The sequence below is a fragment of the Athalia rosae genome, chromosome 1, assembly GCF_917208135.1.
Source record: "Athalia rosae chromosome 1, iyAthRosa1.1, whole genome shotgun sequence".
In the NCBI taxonomy this organism is placed as follows: domain Eukaryota; kingdom Metazoa; phylum Arthropoda; class Insecta; order Hymenoptera; family Athaliidae; genus Athalia; species Athalia rosae.
Window position 1 is genome coordinate 5,489,489 of NC_064026.1, and position 21,629 is coordinate 5,511,117.

General features: G+C 42.3%; 1 protein-coding gene across 1 annotated transcript in view; it reads right to left on the bottom strand.

The window, feature by feature from the left end:
- The window catches only part of LOC105684107 (DE-cadherin), a 42,446-nt gene extending 23,069 nt beyond the window's left edge, over nt 1–19,377 (bottom strand). The window contains exon 1 of the mRNA XM_012397230.3: nt 18,728–19,377. Coding sequence (XP_012252653.2) covers nt 18,728–18,968 — 241 coding nt within the window. The 5' untranslated portion in view covers nt 18,969–19,377. The remainder of the gene's footprint in view (nt 1–18,727) is intronic.
- Between the last annotated feature and the right edge of the window lie 2,252 nt (nt 19,378–21,629).

The following is a 21,629-nucleotide window of genomic DNA, read 5'->3' on the forward strand; positions in this document are numbered from 1 at the left end:
ACTTGGGGAGGATGTACAACACAGGGTGTTGCGGGGTTTGGGCACCTACGTACCTACATTATACGCCTGTGTAGATATACCGTACCACGCGTGCTATATGGATACAGAAAAAGGGGAAAAGAGAAAAAGGGTCCCTCTCCCAGCAAACTAGGGGGATGCTGCGCGAATTCATTCTATATCCTCCCTAACTACTCTACCTACTCGACGCCATTTCTCACCGACTAATAAAATAGAAATGAAAAAAACATCCAATTGGCAAACTCCTGTAACGCGGATTTATGCAGTGCTTTGGTTGCTGTTATTACTGTTATTGGCGTTATTGTTATCATTATTCTAGCAATTAGTGCTCCTATGTGTTACACGTCGTATCTAATCTACTGCAAAAATGGGAAATTGATGTCCGATGAATCTAGAAGCGTGAAGTAGAACGGGTGGACAAACCACCAGATTTGGATTTCGGGGATCGAAAGACAAGAATACACCAAAATGCTGCGAAGCAAGAACGATTTTAGAGTCGAAGACCAGAAAAAAAAATTTCACAGTATTGAGATATTTTCTAACGTATTTCGAGCCTAAGAATCCGAATCTGCTGACTAAATTGATATATCTATCGCAATAATCGAGTTATGATCAATTTTTCGATTTCTGGAGCAAAAAAACTGCGATATCTCGATTAGAAAAAATCGTAGATCAATTTACTCAACGGATTCGTGTTCCTGGGGTCAAAATACCTAAGAAAAGTGCCATACGATCGATTTTTAAAAATAAAAATTTTGGCCAAAATTTGAAAAAATCGTAAGGGGTACCCCTTGGAAAAATCTCAAAATTTGGCCAAAAATTTTTATTTTTTAAAATCGATCGTATGGCACTTTTCTTAAGTATTTTGACCTCAGGAACACGAATCCGTTGAGTAAATTGATCTACGATTTTTTCTAATCGAGATATCTCAATTTTTCTGCTCCAAAAAGTGAAAAATTGGCGATAACTCGAACAATTTTGTAGATAGACCAATTTAACTTGTGAATTCGGATTCCTGAGATCAAATTACACAAGAATAGCATATAAAATAAAATATTTTTTTTTTGACCCAAAATCGAAAATTTTCCAAGGGGTACCCCTTACGATTTTTTCGATTTTTGGCCAAAAATTTTTATTTTTTAAAATCGATCGTATGGCACTTTTCTTATGTATTTTGACCTCAGGAACACGAATCCGTTGAGTAAATGGAGCTACGAATTTTTCTAATCGAGATATCTTTGATTTTTCACTTTTTGGAGTAGAGAAATTGAGATATCTCGAAAGGAAAACTTCGTAGTCCAATTTGACCGATGAATTCGTGTTCCTGGGGTCAAAAAAGTGTCCTGAAATCGATTTTAAAAATACTTGATTTTTGGCCCAAAATTCACCTTCTTTCTGTCGCAGTATTGTGATGTATTTTGATGTATTCGGATCTAAAGAACACAAATCTGTCGACTGAATTCGACGACCACTGAAACCCATCGAGTTATCTCGATTTTTCTGCTCCAAAGAACGAATCATTGTATATAATTCGATGATTTCGACGAACGCAGCAATTAATCCTACGATCAATCTAGTTTGCAGATTCGAAATTTTTCTCAAAATATACAAACGAACAATTGTAATCCAAGTGGCAATGAATGAACGCCAGTTAATGTGAAAAAAATCATAGTTATTAACAAGAACGAATTAAACGCATCACGTATCACATGGAATGGGATAAATTTATATGAATTTTATTTTCGCATTAGACGTCGCTGATTAATAAGAAATATAAATTTCCCATGCAGTTTTATATGTTATGCAAACTTTAAATCAGTAGTGGATTCTACACGGTCTAGTGCATGTCGATTATTCGACGCGGTTTTATTTTACATATATTACAGTTAAATCTGACATACCGTAGTAACATATCACTGGTGTGTATGTAGATATTGTACATGATACGTGCTGAATCTGCAGAGGATGAAGCATGCGAACGATTTTACACGTCGACGCTTCAAAAATTGTTTTTATGATTTTACTCTTTCTTTTGTTGTTCGTTCACACGCGTATACCTGTATCGCAGCTATAATTTTGTTTCGCAAAATTTACGAATCACATACAGAACGGATAAACGAAAAAAAATGGCCCTCGCATTCACACTGACGTACAGGTAGGTATATGTATCGCCAAAAAATGAGTGGTAGGTCAACTACTCTCACGTCACGTACGTTGTACGATAGATATCGGATATAACGCAATTTACATATAAAACCAAAAAACGATAAAAGAATCGACGTAGATTTGCGCCCGTTGAAAACATGCAGTAATCCCTGACCCATCCCAACGCCGGAAACCCGATCGCTGGGTGAGAAGTTCAAGAAAGGGAGAAACGAGATCAAGAGAAACTAGTTTCAACCCTTGCAAGCTCACCGATGGCACAAAAGGAACACCTGTGGAGTAAAACTAATAAAACAACGAAAAGAAATGAAACCTCAGAGAATGTTCCCACTCAACTTTCATACTTCCTCATCAGAATTGCCCAAATACGCGTGCACCGTGTGCACGAAAATAAAAAGAGAAAAAAAAAAAAAAACGACACATAATATTCGACGCGCACATAACTCAGGTGAGGCGAAGTGTGCGCGTTTATGTCGTACAAAGTATATGAAAAATAGGGGAGAGGGTTAGAAGTTCGTGTCACATGCAACTAATATGCAGTGTGAACAACAAGAAGGACGGGGATAAGAAAAAAAAAATAAATAAAACTGGAAATAAAAATGGAAGAACATCAAGATCGGGTTATTGGGTGAACCGCAGGTTGCGTTGGGGTAGTATAATAAGAATACGGTGATCAATTGTCTTTTATCCGGGTTGCATGCAATCATTCGACCATGTAGCGCCATGGCGCAGGGGTTACACCTACGTATACGTACGTTATGACCTTCGTGATAAGGTACTATATTCTATATATAGGTTACACGTATTACGTATAGGTGTCGAATCGTATGCAGCCCGAGGTGGGCGATACGATGCAGCTGTAACTATACCTGAAGGTCTATACGTGTATATATAACCATATCTATATACCGCACGAAGGTAGCTGCAGCTGAAATTGATTTCACCCCTACAATCATTCGCGCGTTCTAATTCGCGCGCTATATATCTATACGCGCGTACGGCTCTCGTGTATTATACTACATGTATGATCCCTGTATATCGTTAGAACTTATAGGCACGAGGTATAATAATTTCTCATGACTCGGTACAGCGGTAGTTCTAGCAGCTGCGCAGTTCAACGAATTTTGCTATAATGTTCCAATGCACACACATATCCGCATTATACCTGTACCCGTAGATGCACCTATTTACCAAGTGCTCATCCCGCATGTGCGAATCGAAATAAAATTTATGTTCCGATATCGACGGCCCTTTGATATCTGCCGCTACAGGTGAACGGTAGTTTGTTACACGCTAAGAATTGTTTGCAATATATTTTTGGAATATCGGGCAGGCGAAAGTTCGCAATAAAATATAACATCTCATGCGACGCGAGGAATCATACAAATTTCTCATTGTCCATCCATATATCCCGAAAAAAGCGCGTCAACATTTTTTTCACTTTTCTTCGATGATTTTCGCGTTCAATTTCATGCAGTAATAAACCACTGGCAAAACTTGGAACGCAGCATCGGTAAACGTGTAGGTAGGTGTACTACACGTACTCGCGTACTTATGTAACTACCTACGGATTTCGCGCAACAAGTTGTTCAACCTCGTGCAGCAGGTAGTAATATGTACGTAGAGCGGCGCATACCTATCTCCTTTTTTTTATTCTCTCAAGCTCAAATTATAGGTTGGCTCGAGTTACACGTATACGGGAGAAAGATGAAAAGTAGAGAAAAGGGAAAAGGATGCCGTCGGTGGTCGCGGTGCAGCGGACCGTACCTACATAAGCGATATGAAGAATGGAAAAAGAGATCGCAGTTGCACAGAACGTGTAGCTACATCAACCCCCCGTGGCTAAAACGAGTCCGGTACTCTAGGGGGTATTTTCCACCACCGCCGCCACTGACTCGGTGTTACGGGGCTGTTTTACAATATTAAATCACGGGCTCTCGCCCCTGTACCTAATATAACTATACACCTATTTAGAATATACATATACGTATATACGTACGCATACGTAGGTACCGCGGCGACGTACATGCAGCACCTACTCCGTGTGTAATTCAAATTCGTTTAATTTGCATGCCCCGCCAACAAAGCAGGAGCGGTATACAAAGCCCGATGCCCCCGCTATCTCATCCCTATCCTCACGACTCTACACGCACAAAATATTTTACGTATACGGACACGCGCGACGCGTGTAATAACTGTACGCGCGCGTACGCCGATGCGGACGGGGGCACACCCCGCGTACGAGGAGTGAATACGACCAAATTTCAATTTTCTCATTTTCCCCAACCCCTCCCCGTCCATCTTATATCCACCTAACTAGCTCTATCACATACCGACTACCCCCCGGCATACATACGTGACTTTAGCCGGCCAAAGTTTATGCAGGATTTATCCCGTATTTAATACAAGTAAGTCCGCTATGGAAATTCATCGGTTGACCGAAAAGAAAGAAAAAAAAAAAAAAAAAATTAGAAACTGTTAACTGAACATTTGATCCAGCTAATTTGCGTTTTTTTTAGCGTCACGTTTGATCGAAAATTCAGTTTTCTCACTTTTCTTTGCTTCTTTTTTAGGGTCCCGTAAATGCGACCCTTCACGTTCTTCACTTTTCTCTTCGTTAAATATATCCGCACCTACGTACATACGTACGATACGATATGCATGTACGACGCGTACATAATACCTGCAGCTATGTAACGTGTTTGCAAAGTTTCGCTCCAGTATCGGCTGCCAATTAACCTTTCAATGAGTAGAACCTCGCGTGAATGCCACTCGTCCGAGCGTACAGAGTATACACACACGTTCTACCTACTATGTACGCAACTATAAATAGGTGTTGGTAGCTATACACGTATCGCACATGTAAGAGTATTATATACATAAACTAAGTTTATATACGTTCCCATTAACGTACACCTTTATATGTATGCGAGGCGCAATTATAAATCCCTCACGCCGATATTTCTCTCCGCCGATTGCGCGTACAAAGTAGCAGTAGCTGCGTTTAAAGATTAGCTTCGGCTCTGGTGTATAAAAGGGTCGATTTTAACTTTCGAGAGTGGATCGAATTTTGATGGGCCGACTTACCGTCGGAGGCCAATGGGTACTTCATCCGGGACACGTGGTGTACGGTGTACATGTACGTACATACATATACACTCGTCACGCATACACGCCGGGTCGTAGGTTAACTTTGCAGGGGTAGCGCGAGTAGAGAGTACGAGTTGCCTGGCTGCAGATCTTTTCAACCCCTCTTGGCATCACCATCAGCAACGGAGAACAGAACGGAATAGAACGGAACGGTGGCGGTACGGAGCCGGAACAAAGGTTTATGCCGTAGTTAGATACGCCTCTGATATTATCGTCGGACCTGCATGCCCTTCAAGTCCGATTTTATACGTGTAACGTATACCTCTGTGTATACATATAAGTATATAACGTGAATTGCACAGTCCGTAGGTACGTTTACTTATATTGCCGAGCGAACGCCGTAAAAACGATCCGTGTATATATGGGTGTATAGTTATCGTCAATCAGGAGCACTCGATAAAATTGAGAAAAAAATTTTATTCCAACTATTAACTCGGATCGTAGATCAATTTTCTCGCGTGGAAGATGCTCGGTGGATGATCTTATGGGATTTGATAAAAACAGCTCATGTGTTATACCTGAATGGAGTTGAAAATCGAAGAAATGGAACGACCAAATTTCAGAGTATATAATTGAATCGAACCTATTCCCGCGATGTGCGAAACATAGATCAGGGGTATGAAATTTTTTTTCGATACAGATATCGATCGAAAAGCCGAAATTCACGTCATACCCGTGGCACTATACACTAGAGCGCGTGGGTGTAACAAAAACAGCATACATGAGCGGGATTTGCATCGAAGAATTTTTTTAATTAATTTTCGTTAGCCGCAAAAAATGTTTCAGTGATATTAATTGAAAAAAAATTAAAAATAAAAAAAAAAAGTCAAATCAAATCAAATCAAAAAAAAAAGAATGGAACGAATGAATTCTAATAACGTTCGTCTGCGGTTACAGCCAATGATCCAATTAGAACGTATTGATTATTCCTTTTGTGTGTAAAATCTAAATGAAAAATCGTCGTTGCATTACCGTTTGAAATATAGTAGTCGTATAGGTAGGTGTGTGTATAAGGCGCGTCGTCGAGGCTGTTCTAATCTCAAGTATGTGATCTGAGTCTGAATTATTTGTTGAATAAAATATCTAATTGTATATTTTTTCCGTTTCCGGTACAAGCGACGCCTTCCGTTAGGAACGTTCGCGTAACAAAGAGACAAAGGGGTTGCCGACATCGGGCCGCATAGCCGGGGAGCAAAATCATACAACTTAAACGCGTACGTCAGAAGCAACTATTACCAAAATTATATTACAGAACTATGCGCGAGGTACGATGTAAGTTTCACGTGAACGTCGTTTATGCGCCTCAACGCGATGAATACGACCCTTAATGTTGTTATTATTGTTGTTATCGTTGTTATTATTATAGGTATACAGGGGTGGTTGATTCGCCGAAATCTGCGGTATCGAAAAGGGCCTCGCGCGTTCCGTTTGCCCGCAAATAATATGGAGCAACTTTGACCGATACGCGAGCGGCAGCTGCAGGATCGGGGGAAAGGCTGTTTGACCTCATCTGCAAGGTGCCCTATAATTCTGTAAACTATTCGTACAACATTCACGACGAACATAATTACGATAGAATTCTCCTAGACGCAATCAATTATTCGTTGGGTTGCGGTACGAAATTCCAAGAGGTATTTAAAACTCATCGACGTTCCGCGAACGTATAAATTGTCGCCATTTGAATGTCGCATTATTTTCATTCGGAGGATCGATGACTTTGACCAACGATGAACGGGTCGTAGCGTACCATACCTGTGTCCACGCGATATATACATACGTATATACGTATTATTTTACGGTTACCGTGAATATACGCGTAGCAAAAAAATTTATCAACCATTTATACAACGTTTGACGAACACCTGGAATTGGATTAATTAATTTTACTGCAACGTACTTTGCGTCTATTAATTTATTTTTTTCTCTCGAATTCGAGTCCCTCTGTCAGCATGTATTAGTAAAACAGTAGCTGTATTGCCTCTACAATTATCGTAATCCCTCGTTATTTGGATCAATGAATAAATAAAGTCATAATTCCTTTACCCTGCGTATGCACGGTGAGTCCAGACACACGCGTATTACAGATAATTTCGCAGCACATCTCACGTACGATGTATTAACGAATATAATCTCATATTCCTCAGCGGAGGTCGCGCGCTCTTGCACTCCTGTACTTGGTGTCTAATGAAACATTCATTGTCTTACGTTACGTATATATACCTATCAGCTAATATCTGATCTAAACGAACGTTGAAATGAATCGACCCAGAAATTCTTCCGACGAAAAATGTGACGGAATTTCCGTTGACGCGTTTAGTCGAATCCAAGTTTGAAAAATCTGTCATTGAAATTTTCGATGTACGTTCAAAAATCGTCGCTACCGGCCGAAATCGTTTCCCCTAAGAAGATGGAAGATGCTGAGTAAAACGCTCACGGAAATGCGCGAGATTCGATTACGCCGCAGCAGTCTTTTTAACTGGTTCTTTTTCTTCTCCCCTCTGAGAAAGGGACTTTTTCCCGTACGGTCGGCGGCCACCGTTGCATTTAGCGGATAACTATATTATATGTTTGCGCAAATATACCACACAGATAGGTGTAAGCGCGCGTTATGTACACCTTCTTTTACGCACACATACTCGCGTTATATGCACATGCACATAAGCGGGCAGATATACATATACATATACATATATGTATGTAAAAATATAAGCGCGGAACGTAAACGTAACTCGAGCACTCGTTACGCTCTATTCTCCCCGTCGTGTCTGCAGCTCGAAGGTTGAAGGAAGCTGGAAACGAGTTGCATCCGCGGCCATCTTTGTGCAGCAAGATAATTTCACCACGCTACTTTTCAAGGATGTCGCGTGCGTAAGAAGAAGAATTTATACGTATGATACGGGCGCGGATATACCCGGCTTAAGGGATTGGGAATCCAAGGGATTTTGGCGAGGGAAATTGTGCGGTATCAAGTTTTGGATTTTTCCCTGGAGAAATATCAAGAAAGTATTCGAAAATATAGAAAATGTCCAAACACCGCAGAGAAAGATCGCGAGCGGTCGGATGCCCGGATGAAGTACAACTCTTTGAAATTACGAGGTACGGAGTAGGGGGAAAAAGAAACATTATACGGCACGATAAAGTCTTCCTAATTAGAAATAATGTAAGAATCTTAGCGCCGAGTTGACGGAGTGGAAAAGAATCAGGTGAGCGCGTATAAGACAAAAAGAAAAAAAAAAAGATCGAGAAAAGAGTGTAGAAAAGTATCGCAAGAAGATTCTGAATCATAACAAGGCGTTTTGCAAAAGCAAAGAGAAAAAAGAAAATTTTACAAGCCATCGTCATGAAACTGAAAAGACGAGCTAATCGAGAAATAATTAGGTGGAGGGGGAGCAATGAAAATATTTCACCGTGTCTTTAACTTCTTGTCGTTGTAATACCTCAAAAACGGAAATTAGGTACCTACCCCGCAGTCGATCGCTTGTATAAAATAAATAAATATATACTACATGGGTATCGTGTACGCGGGTGATCGATAAATTCGAAAGAATTACGTAACACAAAGATAATGGAAAGGGAAAGGGGAAATAAAAAAATTTTCTATCCCGCGCGCGCCCTTTGCATAGAAGTTGCGTGCAGTTGATGCTTTGTTACAATATTATATCTTAATGTATTTAATACGGTCTTCTGTCGTCCCGGGGCAATTCGCTTCTCTTCCTCTATACCGCTCTTGCACTTCTCTATCTCATCGTCCAACGCCCCGGATGGTTCCCATTCTAAATCCAAGTGATTCTCTGGAGGCTAATCAAGTTAGCTCACAATTTACAGTGGCTATAGCGCTGCCGCCCGCCACTACTTCGTTCCACGTTGTACGGACAGCATCTAGCTCGCTACTTACGTTAATGAGTTAGTAGTTAACTTAGCCTATTCCCTTATATCCTCGTGCTACCACTGCTAGTGCCACTATATTTCGTATTACCTGGTTCCCCGATCCACCGAGGATCTATAGCGGGGCTGTATAACGTGCGGGAGTATAGTGTAACAATACAGGTATACACCTATGTACGTGTGTACATCCTGTACATAATAAGAATACATACGATATACATATACGTAGACGGTTTATAGTATAAAATAAATATACGGTTACTTATACCCCGCAGAATAAGAGACACCAATATCCATTACACCGTCCGCTCTACAGACGACGTGGTTGACTCCGGACGAGTCGCGCACGGACCATTAGGGGGTTGAAACTGACGTCCAGTTCGGTTACGTGTGTTGGAAAGATTTTACGACGCAAACCAAAAAGGTAGGAGCGGGATGTTATCGCGTATATGATGCGTACACGTTGCATACGATATATATATATATACATATATAGTCGTACAAACCGATTCCGCGGTTGTACAAACGCGTATAAATTGAATATATATATATATCTGTAACTCGTGTGTAGGTATATTGCAATATTAAATACGGTTCAATTATTTTTTACAAACGCGATATGACGTGCAACATGAATACCCACGTTTTGCTGGCAAGAGCTCGTTATGGCTTGTAATCGCGTACGGATAGCTAAAGTTAATAAATCACTGTGCATGAATCCGCATGGTTATAGGTTGGAAAAATTCTACAGTTTTCACTTCGTTTATACGTACGTACCCTCATGTATTTAAACACACCGCGTACCTGTATAGAAAAAATTACTAGGAAAAAACTTTCCCGTGACTGACTCGACGCTTCGTTAATTATTCGATGCGTATATGAGCTGGAATCGAAAGAATGCGAGCGATCGTTTTGCTCACAATGATCGCGTACATGCACACATGCATACGTATTATACGCCGGGGGGAAAAAAGTGTGGGGGGGGGAGGGGGAAGTGGGACAAAAAGATAGTTTTAATTATTTCAAGATGCGAGATAAAAGCCATCCGGAGTTTGAAAGGAAATCAATAATTGCGCCAACATACGAACGATGCATAAAATCAATGACTTGTACCTACACCCGTACGTACATACACGAGTACGAGTGGTATACACACCTATATCGGCGTTATACGTAGAAACGTTGGGTATAATATCTAAACGTCAAGAATGCATGACGTCATGATAATATATCCAGAGACTGTTAGTCAGTGATGAAGATATTGTCGCACGTGTGAGTGCCCCGCGTACACCTATGGGTGCTGTATACTACCGTAGCGATACCTGAGTCAGCGAGCTGGTATTTCTGAGAAAAGTACGACCGTACAGCAGCTTGCGTCACTGCACGTTTGGTGCTGCTGCTCGTTGCCTTATCAAATCAGTAAAACGTTCTCCGTCTTCGTTTTCTCCTTCCATTTTACTCGGCTCGTTGGGCGTCGGTGTTCTTATCGTTGTCAGTGTGTCACGGTTCCTGTCGCGTTGCGTCGTGCCTTTCATTGTCAACTCTTTTCTGGTCTCTCGTTTGGACCGTGCAGGGGGTAGAGAGAGCCCCGGCTGCACCGAATCTATACATATATATATATAGGTACGAAACCGCGTACGGAAATGTTCTATACCTATCTTCGGTCGAACGGACCCCGCCCACTATAATTACTCAGATCGTCTCACTAGCACACGGCTACACACGGGTGTAGGTGTAACAACGTGAAATGTTCACATTTGACCCAAGAAACGAATTCACTCGAGGTTCACCGACTTTAATGACGAGAGTTTTACGTTAAAACATCGTTAAAACGTAGTTTCCGGGCGTCCTGTTCCCGACTTTTATTTTTCTAATGTCCTTGCTTATTTTCCTATACCAACATCGTACGCCGTTTCATTGTCAGCAAAAATTATCTGCGGCGAAACTTTCGGTTTTAGCGAACGTCCGGTCGGTTGTTCCGCTTCTAATAGATAAAAAAAAACCACTCGAGCATTTTTACCAGTTTCGAAAACTGTATTAGATTTCTAATAAAAGGCAGCGAAAGCTGTTGATTGTCACGACTTTTTAAGGCAGTCAGAAATATTATTTCGAATAACAGAGCCTCTAAAAATGTGACTCCGAAACCCTCTTGTACGATTCCTTCGTCAGACGAACGCTCGTCGTACATACGGACACTCCGTATGCTCGCATCGTGAAAACCGTGACACGTACGCGTATTATACCCGTCGTCCACGTGCTTCCTCTCCGTGTTAATATACGTGTACGTACACACCGTATAGTGCGTGTAATTAGAACCGATGTTTTCGTAACGTTTATCGACCTTGGTATACAGTTGGTATCGCGCTAAGTACTCTCCAGAGTGCATGTATACGTATAAGTAGTTGGTAAGAGATATTCAGGGTATAAGGATTTACCTATGTGTGCATACACAGGCGGTACAAGTACGACTACCTACGTACGTAACTCATAAACATACCCTTCTGTAAACTTTTATTTTCATCTTTCAACGAGAACGAACTACAGCCCGTTCGTTTCGCCGCTGGTGACGTTCGGACGTGAACTTTCGGTGCGGCACGAACGCGAGGGGCGAAGGGGGAGGAACGTACTCTATACACGAAGGAATTTTTGGTCGATCGTTATTGATGTCGTTATCGTCGTTATATTATACCATTGTTAAAAGTGCCTTTATGCCGGGGCATGATCGACTTCGTGTACGACTATTTTTTTCAAAGAACCTCCGCGTAACAGTTGGCACAGTTGAGTCGACCGAAGACACGGGGACGTGGGCTGCAACCGTAACGAATCGTTTCCTATACAAATTTGTATAATATACACTTGTATAAACCGTACGGATACAATGGTCAGTTACAGAACTAGGAAGATATGCTGCTTTTCTTTTAGTGGGCTTAAGGGCGTGACCGACGTAAATTGATTAATTCATCGGTCGATCGACCGTCGCATCGAAATGTAACGTTATCGAATACCGTTGAACTTCGAATCATCTTCGCTACCCACGGAGAAAAAAAAATGAAATTGATGCGAAAGGGGCAGTGCGAGCCGGCGAACGTTGCCCTTGCGTTACACCGCATAACCCGCATATTACACGTTACGTGAAAAGACGCCCAACATAGGTGAACGCGAGAAGTAGGATAGCTCGAGCTGATGCACGATGCGAAGCAAGACCGTGTAAGATATATGTATACGGTTATCGTCGGAGATACGTACATAGCCGTATGCTAGATACATATAGCGTATAGGTACAGTTCTAAAGTGGTGTAACTGGAATAAGCTGACAGATTCTCACAGGCGATGTTGCCAGCAAAGGCAGCCCAGCCGACGAAGGAGACCCGCATTCGGCGGGACTCTCCACCGGCTAAACACTCACACGAGGTGAATCCGATACACGTATAAAAGTTGCACTCCGACCATACAACGAAAACTCGGGGACTCACTTACGCGCTACTCCTGCTATGGGTCCCTCCACAGAACATGCCACTCGCTGCTAGATTATCCACGTAGTATATGCCTCGCGCGTTGCGTTTACTTTGATATAGGTATACGTGTAGCTGATGCGGCTGATGCTGGCCAACGCAATCTCCCACAACACAACGCCGCACGTTTCGAATATTTTACTTTCCATGCACTCCGGGTTTCCTCTCCCTCTTGAGGATTTATCGAGGCGAGATATCGCTCGGATGCTCAGCAGAATCTCTTTCGTTGCAGATGATGTAATTGATCAACTTTTGACCCTGAAGAGCTGACTTACGTAAATTTTAATTCTCCTTTTCTCATTTCACTTAATTGAACGGATCATCATGTTACAACTCATTAGGGGGGGGGGGGGAGTCCGTGGAACGGTTTCTTCGAGTCATTGTCAGGGATTTTACTCGTTCGAGTGCCCCGAGAAAAATCCCATTTTTCCTCGCGTCTTTCGTTTTGAGTGATTTCTCGCAACGAGCGCGGCTAGGTAGGTAGGTACTACACGTCGAATCTGAGCAGCGAAATACATGCACGTGAAAATCCAATTGGTGAGCAAATATATTTATACGTACGGGAAGAAAATATTCAAAAGCGTATTACCATCTCGTCAAACGTTATATTCGTGCGATTGGCACTGCTTCTAGTTTTTCGTGCCACACGCCAAAATACAGTACTTCCTCTGCGTCGCGACTTTATTCGCGAATATGAAAGGGAAAATTTAGTTTTTCCTTGTTCGCGTATCCCCAGAGTTATACACGTGGGGCATACGCGGGACATGTTCGACCAAGGAATACCCGAATAAAATCCGAATACTTTGAACCAGGCACATACGCTGCAGGAATAAATGCGGTGGAGATATCATTTTCCGTATAGGGACGATATTGGTTATTCGTTGCCTCGATGCCATTCACATTGCAAACTTCCGTGCGGAAATTTAGCCACAGATTACAATTTGCGGTACAGCTGTCATGGCTATAAATGGGATTATTGCACCGACAGTAACAATTATCATCGCGCAAGCGTATATACGGTAAAATAAAATAAAAAAAAGAAATTAATTTCAATCACTTGGGCGATGATAATAATGAGAAACGTGTACATAATAGAATTGTCGATTATTCCAAATCCGATAAAAAGCGTATGAATGAACAAACACCAATTCAAGCGGGACACGACCGGTCCTTCATCGCGGAGCTTATGGAGAAGGACGGGGCTAAACGTTGGGGAAAAATTGTACAATATTGTGCGGGGTGGACTACGACTAACAATATGGCCACCTGCGTACGTCGGTGCATTCAGCGGCAGAGTAGCAGCGGCAGCTCTGCCGCTATATAATTCCGATCTTACACCTATACAATACATCTGTACGTACGCACGTGTACGTGAGCAACACACGAATAACGGCTGTACAAAACCTTCCCCGACAGCTGCAGCCGGTATCGCCGGTACTACCGTGGCATATTTCGTCTAGTTATGCACTCCGCCAAGAGTTAGAACACACGTTGATACGAGCGAGTATATCTATTATTGCACAATAAAATATAAGCGCGCGCTTTTGATGAAAATTCATATTAAACCTTCCGCTTTGAAATTTTCTTTTCGCCCCGAACTTGATATTTTCACCGTCATGTACGTACATACCCCCACATCGTATACATTTACATATATGGACACGATCGTCAAATTGTTACACTGCAACATTTTTGCCGTTCAAAAATTCCGTACGCGATAATGTGACGGATGCCTCAGCTATACGGATAATTACACCCCTGTATTATCAATAATGCGTGGTGTTATCCTATAAAACGTAGAGCCACAGTTGCGGTGTATTAATAATACGAAACGTTCTTCGACGCGGGGGTGGAAGAGAGGTGGCCCGTTTATTCGCGACCTTTACGCGCGTGCCGCGCGATTATAAATGATTAAGCAATTATGGAATGAGAATATTACAGGGAGGTTATATAGTTGGCGGGTAGGAATACGCGTATAAAAGCCATGGTGCAGCTACCATATACCGTGCGAAACAAGCATACGAGCAATAAGGGATGTAATTCCGAAAATCCGTTGCGACCGGTGGTGCGGTACCGGTATAGCGTTATTAGAGAAAATTTTCGCTCTTACATTCCGCTTATTATTAAGTTCATGTAGCTCGAAGCCATTGTGAACGAGAAGGAAGGAAATCTGACCGGTTTCTTTATTTAAGAGGACTAAAGTTTTGCCCTCCTCCCACCCTTACAAGACCCTGTATGCGCCACTCGTGGTTCAAGAGATCTAAACACTCGAGGTAAGAGAGAAAAAAAGAAGAAAATTGTACCGGGAAAGAATAAAAAAAAAAAAAATAACCCAAGAGAAAAGGGTACAAAAAAGATATATGAAAAAAAAAATAAATAAATAAAAATAGGGGTAGAAGAAAACCGCGCGCGAGGCCCGCAGCTGATGATCTTTCGGAGAGCGGACTATAGCAAAAGTGTGTAGACCTCCGACGCCAATGGCTGGCTTAACTGCCACGCGAAGCTACCTCTACCTTCCTTCCTACCTAACTACCCACCTACCTACACCTACCAACCACTACCTGCTGAAATGTACGTTGAAAACCTGATTTAAACTTCGCTTTAAGCTCGTTTCATCGTTCTAAGCCGACGACGAACTCGCGAAAACGGACCACCGCCAGGGAGAATTTGGCCCATGCGTTCTCATTTCACGGTAGCAACTGCTGCAGAGCACATTATACGTGCAGGTATACGCTGCGAGGCGTCCGAAAATTCAAAGTTATTCATCAGGACTAGAGGAAAAAAAATTTTTTTCACTGACCAGATCATGAGCTCGTATCGGATTACGCGAAAAACCATGGGATGTATACGAACACCGGGTTGTAATAAAAAATTAGAAAAAAAAAATGAAAAAAACCCATTTACGGATAGTACAGCAGCTGAAGTAGTAATGTTTCATCTCAACATATGTATAACGAGCTGGTTATGTGTACAGGTTATCTGTTAACGTCCAGAATTTCCGATAATTTAAATGACTTCCTAACGAACAAATTTTTCGATCGGACCGTATTTACGTATGTGAGTACGTGTGTATACGTATACGAATGTAGGTGTTCTGTAACTTTGAACGAATGACTGCATCATATATTACGACAAGTATCAAAAAAAAAAAAATATATATATATCAGATAAACATATTATCGGAGTCCCCACGGTCAAATTATACATCCGTAAGTTATCTGAGAAATAATTAAAAACGCGTCTATACGTATGGGCTCGGTTAATGGAATTTTCGAGAACAAGAAAAATCTCTCGCTAGTACGCGTATACGAATATAATATACATTTTTGCATTTTTGTCGTTTAATTAAATCCCGCTTTAATTATATCCACGGCGGTCTCTCTCGCTAAATACGCGAACGACTCGGAAGAATTAAAACAAATATCGCATGCTGCGCTGATGAAAGTTGAGTAAAATATTATTAATAGTTGGCCGAGTTTAATTCCTGTATGTATGATACATACGTCGTCAAATCTGAGTGGCTGCAACAGCAGGAGCAGCAGCAGCAGCAGCAGCAGCAACAGCGGTAATATAGGTCCGGGGAATCCCTAATCACAGCGAGCCAATGAAACAGCAACGCGGTCATAACTTGTTGTTAGAATTGGGGTGGCCGGTTTAATGAACAGCGATCTAATTAGGGAGGCAAACATGAAGAGAGACACATGAAGACATTCCATCCCGCGAGAAAACTGGAGCAAATGGATGTCGGAGAGATTGAGAGACGAAGAGAGCGGTGGAGGGATATTAAGAATAAGAAAAAAAAAAGATGTACGTGCTCCATCATCCGTTTACTTCAATGATCATCAATTGTCGGTGTTTCCTAACGAGCGCAGAGAGACATATGGAAATTGAAGTGTAATGAATACTTGGAAAATCTATAGCTCGACTTAACCAAGAGCAAGAGGCAACGTTGAAACCGTGCTCACGTTACTCGCACACGCCGCGTCTGCTCTTGCTTATTTCTACCTCCTCTCCTCATTCACGTGAAAGGTTTTACGCGTAGGCCATCGTCGGCTGATATCGCGTACTATACGTCGCATGCACATATTAATAAATCCACTATACTACGAAATGTTTTAGCCGCGTCACCGTCGCCTCAGGTTAGTCAGTCGCACTGACACAACGACGTAGAGTACGACGACGGTGATCGGACAAACAGCCGGTGGCAAGAAACCGTTGGTTCTCCGAACAAAATTAATCGATGATGCGATGACGACGACGACGGGAATGAAAAGGAGTATAGAACGTGATTATCGCGGATACGAAGTTCGGATTTCGGGCACCAACATCTCGAGCACCCGATCTCGGATGAAACTTTGTTCGCCCCTGACGCTGAGGTGAGTGAGGTACGAGCCACCACACTACGGCCAATACACCATGTAGGTATAGTTCTTGTACACACCCACAACCGGCGGACGGCGACCTCAACTCCCTTTGTCCCAGCTCTCCGATCTCTCGGGGTTTACCTTATTGTCTTGATTTATTTCTTTCCACGTCCTTCAGGACAGAAATGTCGCTGCTCATCTTACAAGCGTATTTTGTGTATTACGTGTAACGCTCTGAGGAGAGCGCGGTGCCTACTTACTCTTCATCTATAAATACCACAAGTCGACGATATGATTCTTGGGAAAAATTATGACACACGTTGCGATACCTGGTATACGCTGGTATTATAAAACGGAGAATTTTTTTAAATCCCGGAAGAGACACTTGCCTGTTTTCTTGTTCAACTTTTAACATTGGAGATTTCATTCGTCCGGCTTCCACCGCAGCCGACTGACTATAACGCGTTCGTTCTATTCTGGCTCCCTCGTTATGTTAATCCGATATTACCTTTAAAAAACCTATCTGCCAATTAGCATAATCTTAATACGCATTTGTGTACATAGGCATGTATTTTTCGGCGCACACCGGCCAGACAAACAGACGTGTTGAGATTCGGTTTTAGAAAAAAAAAAAAAATTAAATAAAAATAAAGAGAAAGGAAATTAAGAATAACGAGTGTACGACCACGTAATACGAGCGTACGACCGTTCAAACTGGCTGTGAATATTCCATGAGTTTGAAAAGCAACGATATCATCTCCGCCGAAGAACCTTTACACACGAGTAGAGGTCCCCGTTCGTTATGCCCATGCCGTTGTGAAATATGTGTACAATGGGTAGATAGGCTATACCGTAAAACCGGTAGAACGTAGGACGCGCATACGTTTAACCGTCGCAAATAATGCGAGTCTTTAACCTGGGCATTCATATACGTTAATATCCTTACCCCGGGGTAAAATTCAAATTCCTTTTATTATGGCCACCCTCCTTCCGCTCTCTCTTTTTTCCTCCGCCTACCATTATTTTATTTTATCCAACTTTTACTATGCCATAATGCCGCGCGTTTCCCACGTTAAAATAAAAATAAGGAAAAAAAAAAAAAAACTAGTTGCATATATTCTTTCGCTCAGAGCTCTAGGAAAGAGGGAAAGAGAAACGACACGCTTTCCGTTGCCGTTACCGTAGAGCTTTTGTGCAATTGAAAGAAATTTCTGAAAGGCGCGTTCTCGTCGTGTATCATAATCTCGACCGAAAGCTCAAAGATCGTTTGAGCCCATTACCAGTCGGTCTCCTCGATCCAACGATTAAAATAAATCAATTCCACTTGAATTTCTTCTGCGGTTAAAGACCCACTCTGTGCAGCAATGGCAATCAACTCGGGTTGCATTCTGTGCATTACTACCATACTACATCACCGCGTACGAACGTGGTGTACACGTAGTAGAGGAGCACAAAGAGCGCACGACCTGGAGGATGTAGCTGGAAACTTATGGGCCCGTTCTTCTTCAAGGATCTAAAATCTCTTGTATGCACGGAGTCGTTGCGTTGCGATGCGTTCGTAGGATGGAAGCCAAGCGCAAGTTGTGTCTCAGGCTTACGTACACACAAACATAAAAACCGGTACGGTTCACTCACCTAAAGTTCCACAGAGGAACACTAACAATACGAGCACGAGGGGCCTCGCCCGTACGACGGACATCGTAGCCGACGACGATGCTATCCGAGTGTATCGGGCCCCATGTTGCAGAGGTTCTCGGTGTCGTCGTTGCCGTTGCTGCCGCCACTGCTCCTCTTCTTCTTCTTCGTCTTCGTGTCGTTGCATTTTTACTCTTTCACTGTTTAGTCTCACACACCCCGTCATCGTCTCGACGCACATCGCACAACTACTTATCCTTATCTTCTCGATAGCGGGGCAGCTATTTCGAATAGATTTTTTCCGCTCTTCGTCGCACTCGGATCTTCACTCGGATTCGAACTTTACTTCGATACCTTCCACTTGTTTACTCGTTTGCTATGATATCGCGACGCTCCTAAAAGCTGCTCTACGGCTACGGGCCGGCATAATGATGCCCCTGATTTTTTACCGATGAAAAATTCGATGGAACGTTTACCATACACTCAGTTAACACCGACCTATGCGATACTCGATCTACTACCACCCTGTCGTACGCTCTTCCAACGACGGACACTCACCAAGCAGACTTGACTCACTGACTGAAGTGAGAAGTCTCTACTGACGGGTGCCGCACGGCTTCGCTCGCTCGTTCGACTCTACGGTCGTCGTCGGACAGGGCAACGCGTCTCTCCGATTTCCCCCACCACACACGCAGCACACACCGCACGACGACTACTTGTTGAGCGTAACAGGGGCGAAACTATGGAATCCCGGCGCCCGGCGTCGCTGACAAAATTCGAAAATTCTTCGACGCTACGCCGATAAATTATTTCGTTATTTTTTTCCTCTTCAAGCCGAGTAGGAACTCGAGATGTGCGTCTCAGGGACGCGTAACAAGGTGGAAAATTGCCCCTGGTTTTCGTGTCCCTTTTGAATTTTTTTCAGCTAGAATTCATTTCCAAATTAAGCACACCTGAGTTCACAGAGGAAGAGATAGGATCGGAAATCCGGTGAGATGGAGTGCGGAAGATCGATTAGCCTAGGATCTATCTACGCGACGACCGAATGCGCTTCGGCGCGATGTCCTCCGAAGCTGATCGTATACTTTCTATTCGTATACTGTACGTACAATAATGTAGCCGATACAACTGTGACGTGTAAATTGTAAATCGCATGGCACAAGCGAGTTGAGCATGTAATGCTCTGTTGCTCCTTAAAAATGACTCATGCTACGACGGTATAAAAGCTTTGTGGCAAAGACGCTCCACTCGCTCTCCTGATGCTGCAATATCTCTACCATAGGGCATCTGTTGCTCTCGGAGCTCCGGACGGTCTGAAGATCTTCCGGAACAGAGGAGAATACCTTTGGAATCCTGTGGCGTGGGGACTAACGGCGGACTTGGCCGCGATATAAATTCCCCTTCGTTGACAATGTGGGTAGGTATACCTCTGTGTCTCGACCTTGAAATCGAGCGATTCTCGCGAAATGGTGATGTGAGTCATGAGATCGAAACGACCCAGAAAACTCCGTTGAAAATCTACGGACTTCTAAGAGCGTATCTTTGTTTTTTTCTATCCGATTGTTTTCAAAAATTAATCCACAGCGACCGAAACGACGAAAGTGGATATATGTATAACGCGGGTACCGAAAGTCTTTTACAGAAATAAAGTCGAGTTTCGGCTTGTGTGTGGGGATAATAAAAGTTTCGCTTTGCGTGGATTCGTGAACCGGCGCACCGTCCTTCTCTATAATCAGAGAAATTTTGAAACAGCAATTTGCGTACAAAACATAAGGTTCTAATTAGAAGCGTTTAATTATGTTTGCAGAGTACGACGTGACGTTTTTCCATCGATTTCGCCCGGGTGTATAGGATAAAGTTGACGAAGAAACTTGAGTCTCTTGCAGTATAACTTTCCGACACTGAAGACATAATAAGTAGGGTAAGGAGTATAAGAAACGCCTTCAAGTATCTTAATATAACCGTTCGTAGCTCAGCTTTGATGATAAAAGGTATAAATGGAAAATATGTATACAGGTGTATACAACAGAAAATTGTGCTTGTATAGGGGAAACCGGGGCAAGTTGGAGGCTGGGGCAAGATGACGAATTAATTGTTTTTAGAACATTTTGACAGATAGCGCCGGGTAAGTTATCAAAAAGTGTTAAACACTCTTCTACGCAATAATATTTGCGATATAGCTAGCGTGGCAAGGTCATCCGGCTTTTTTACGGAGGCATTGTGGTTTCAGACGTGTGCGAAGTAATATCTGGAGCTCAAGAAAATAGTTGTATACAACTACAGATAAGCAAGATCGGACTTGTGAATTAATACTTTATTTCTATACGCATATAGATCCTAGAGATCATAGAATCTCCGAATTTTCACCAATGTACTTTTTGTGGGGTTCTTTTTTTGCAAATAGTGGCAAATGGGGCAAGATGGTGGGGGCAAGTTGACGGATCGTCCTTATCGAGATCTTTGCATGTTGTTTAGTTAATTGATATTTAGGCTACATACGATTGTGCAGCTCATTGAATAATTCGATAAATAAATAAATGAATAAATTTATTCACGGTTCAATGTTGGCATGTTCTAATGTTGAAGGAGCAGCTCAGCTCGTTTGCGACCAGTGTTAATTATCAGTATATGTATATCTAAGCTAAACTACATAAACTATGCGTATTTGTATTTTCATATCTTTTATGGGTTTAAATAAACTGAAGTATATTTTGACGAAAAAAGTATTTTTTTAGACCCATTAAACCAAAATCTAATATTCGTCAACTTGCCCCGTGGTCGGGGCAAGATGACGAATTTGCAGAATTTCGGAAAAATGGAAATTACATAGTTTGTGAATGATCGAATTCAATGTCAATTTTTTTTTTAATAGCTAACATCTCATACTTTTGAAAAATACCAA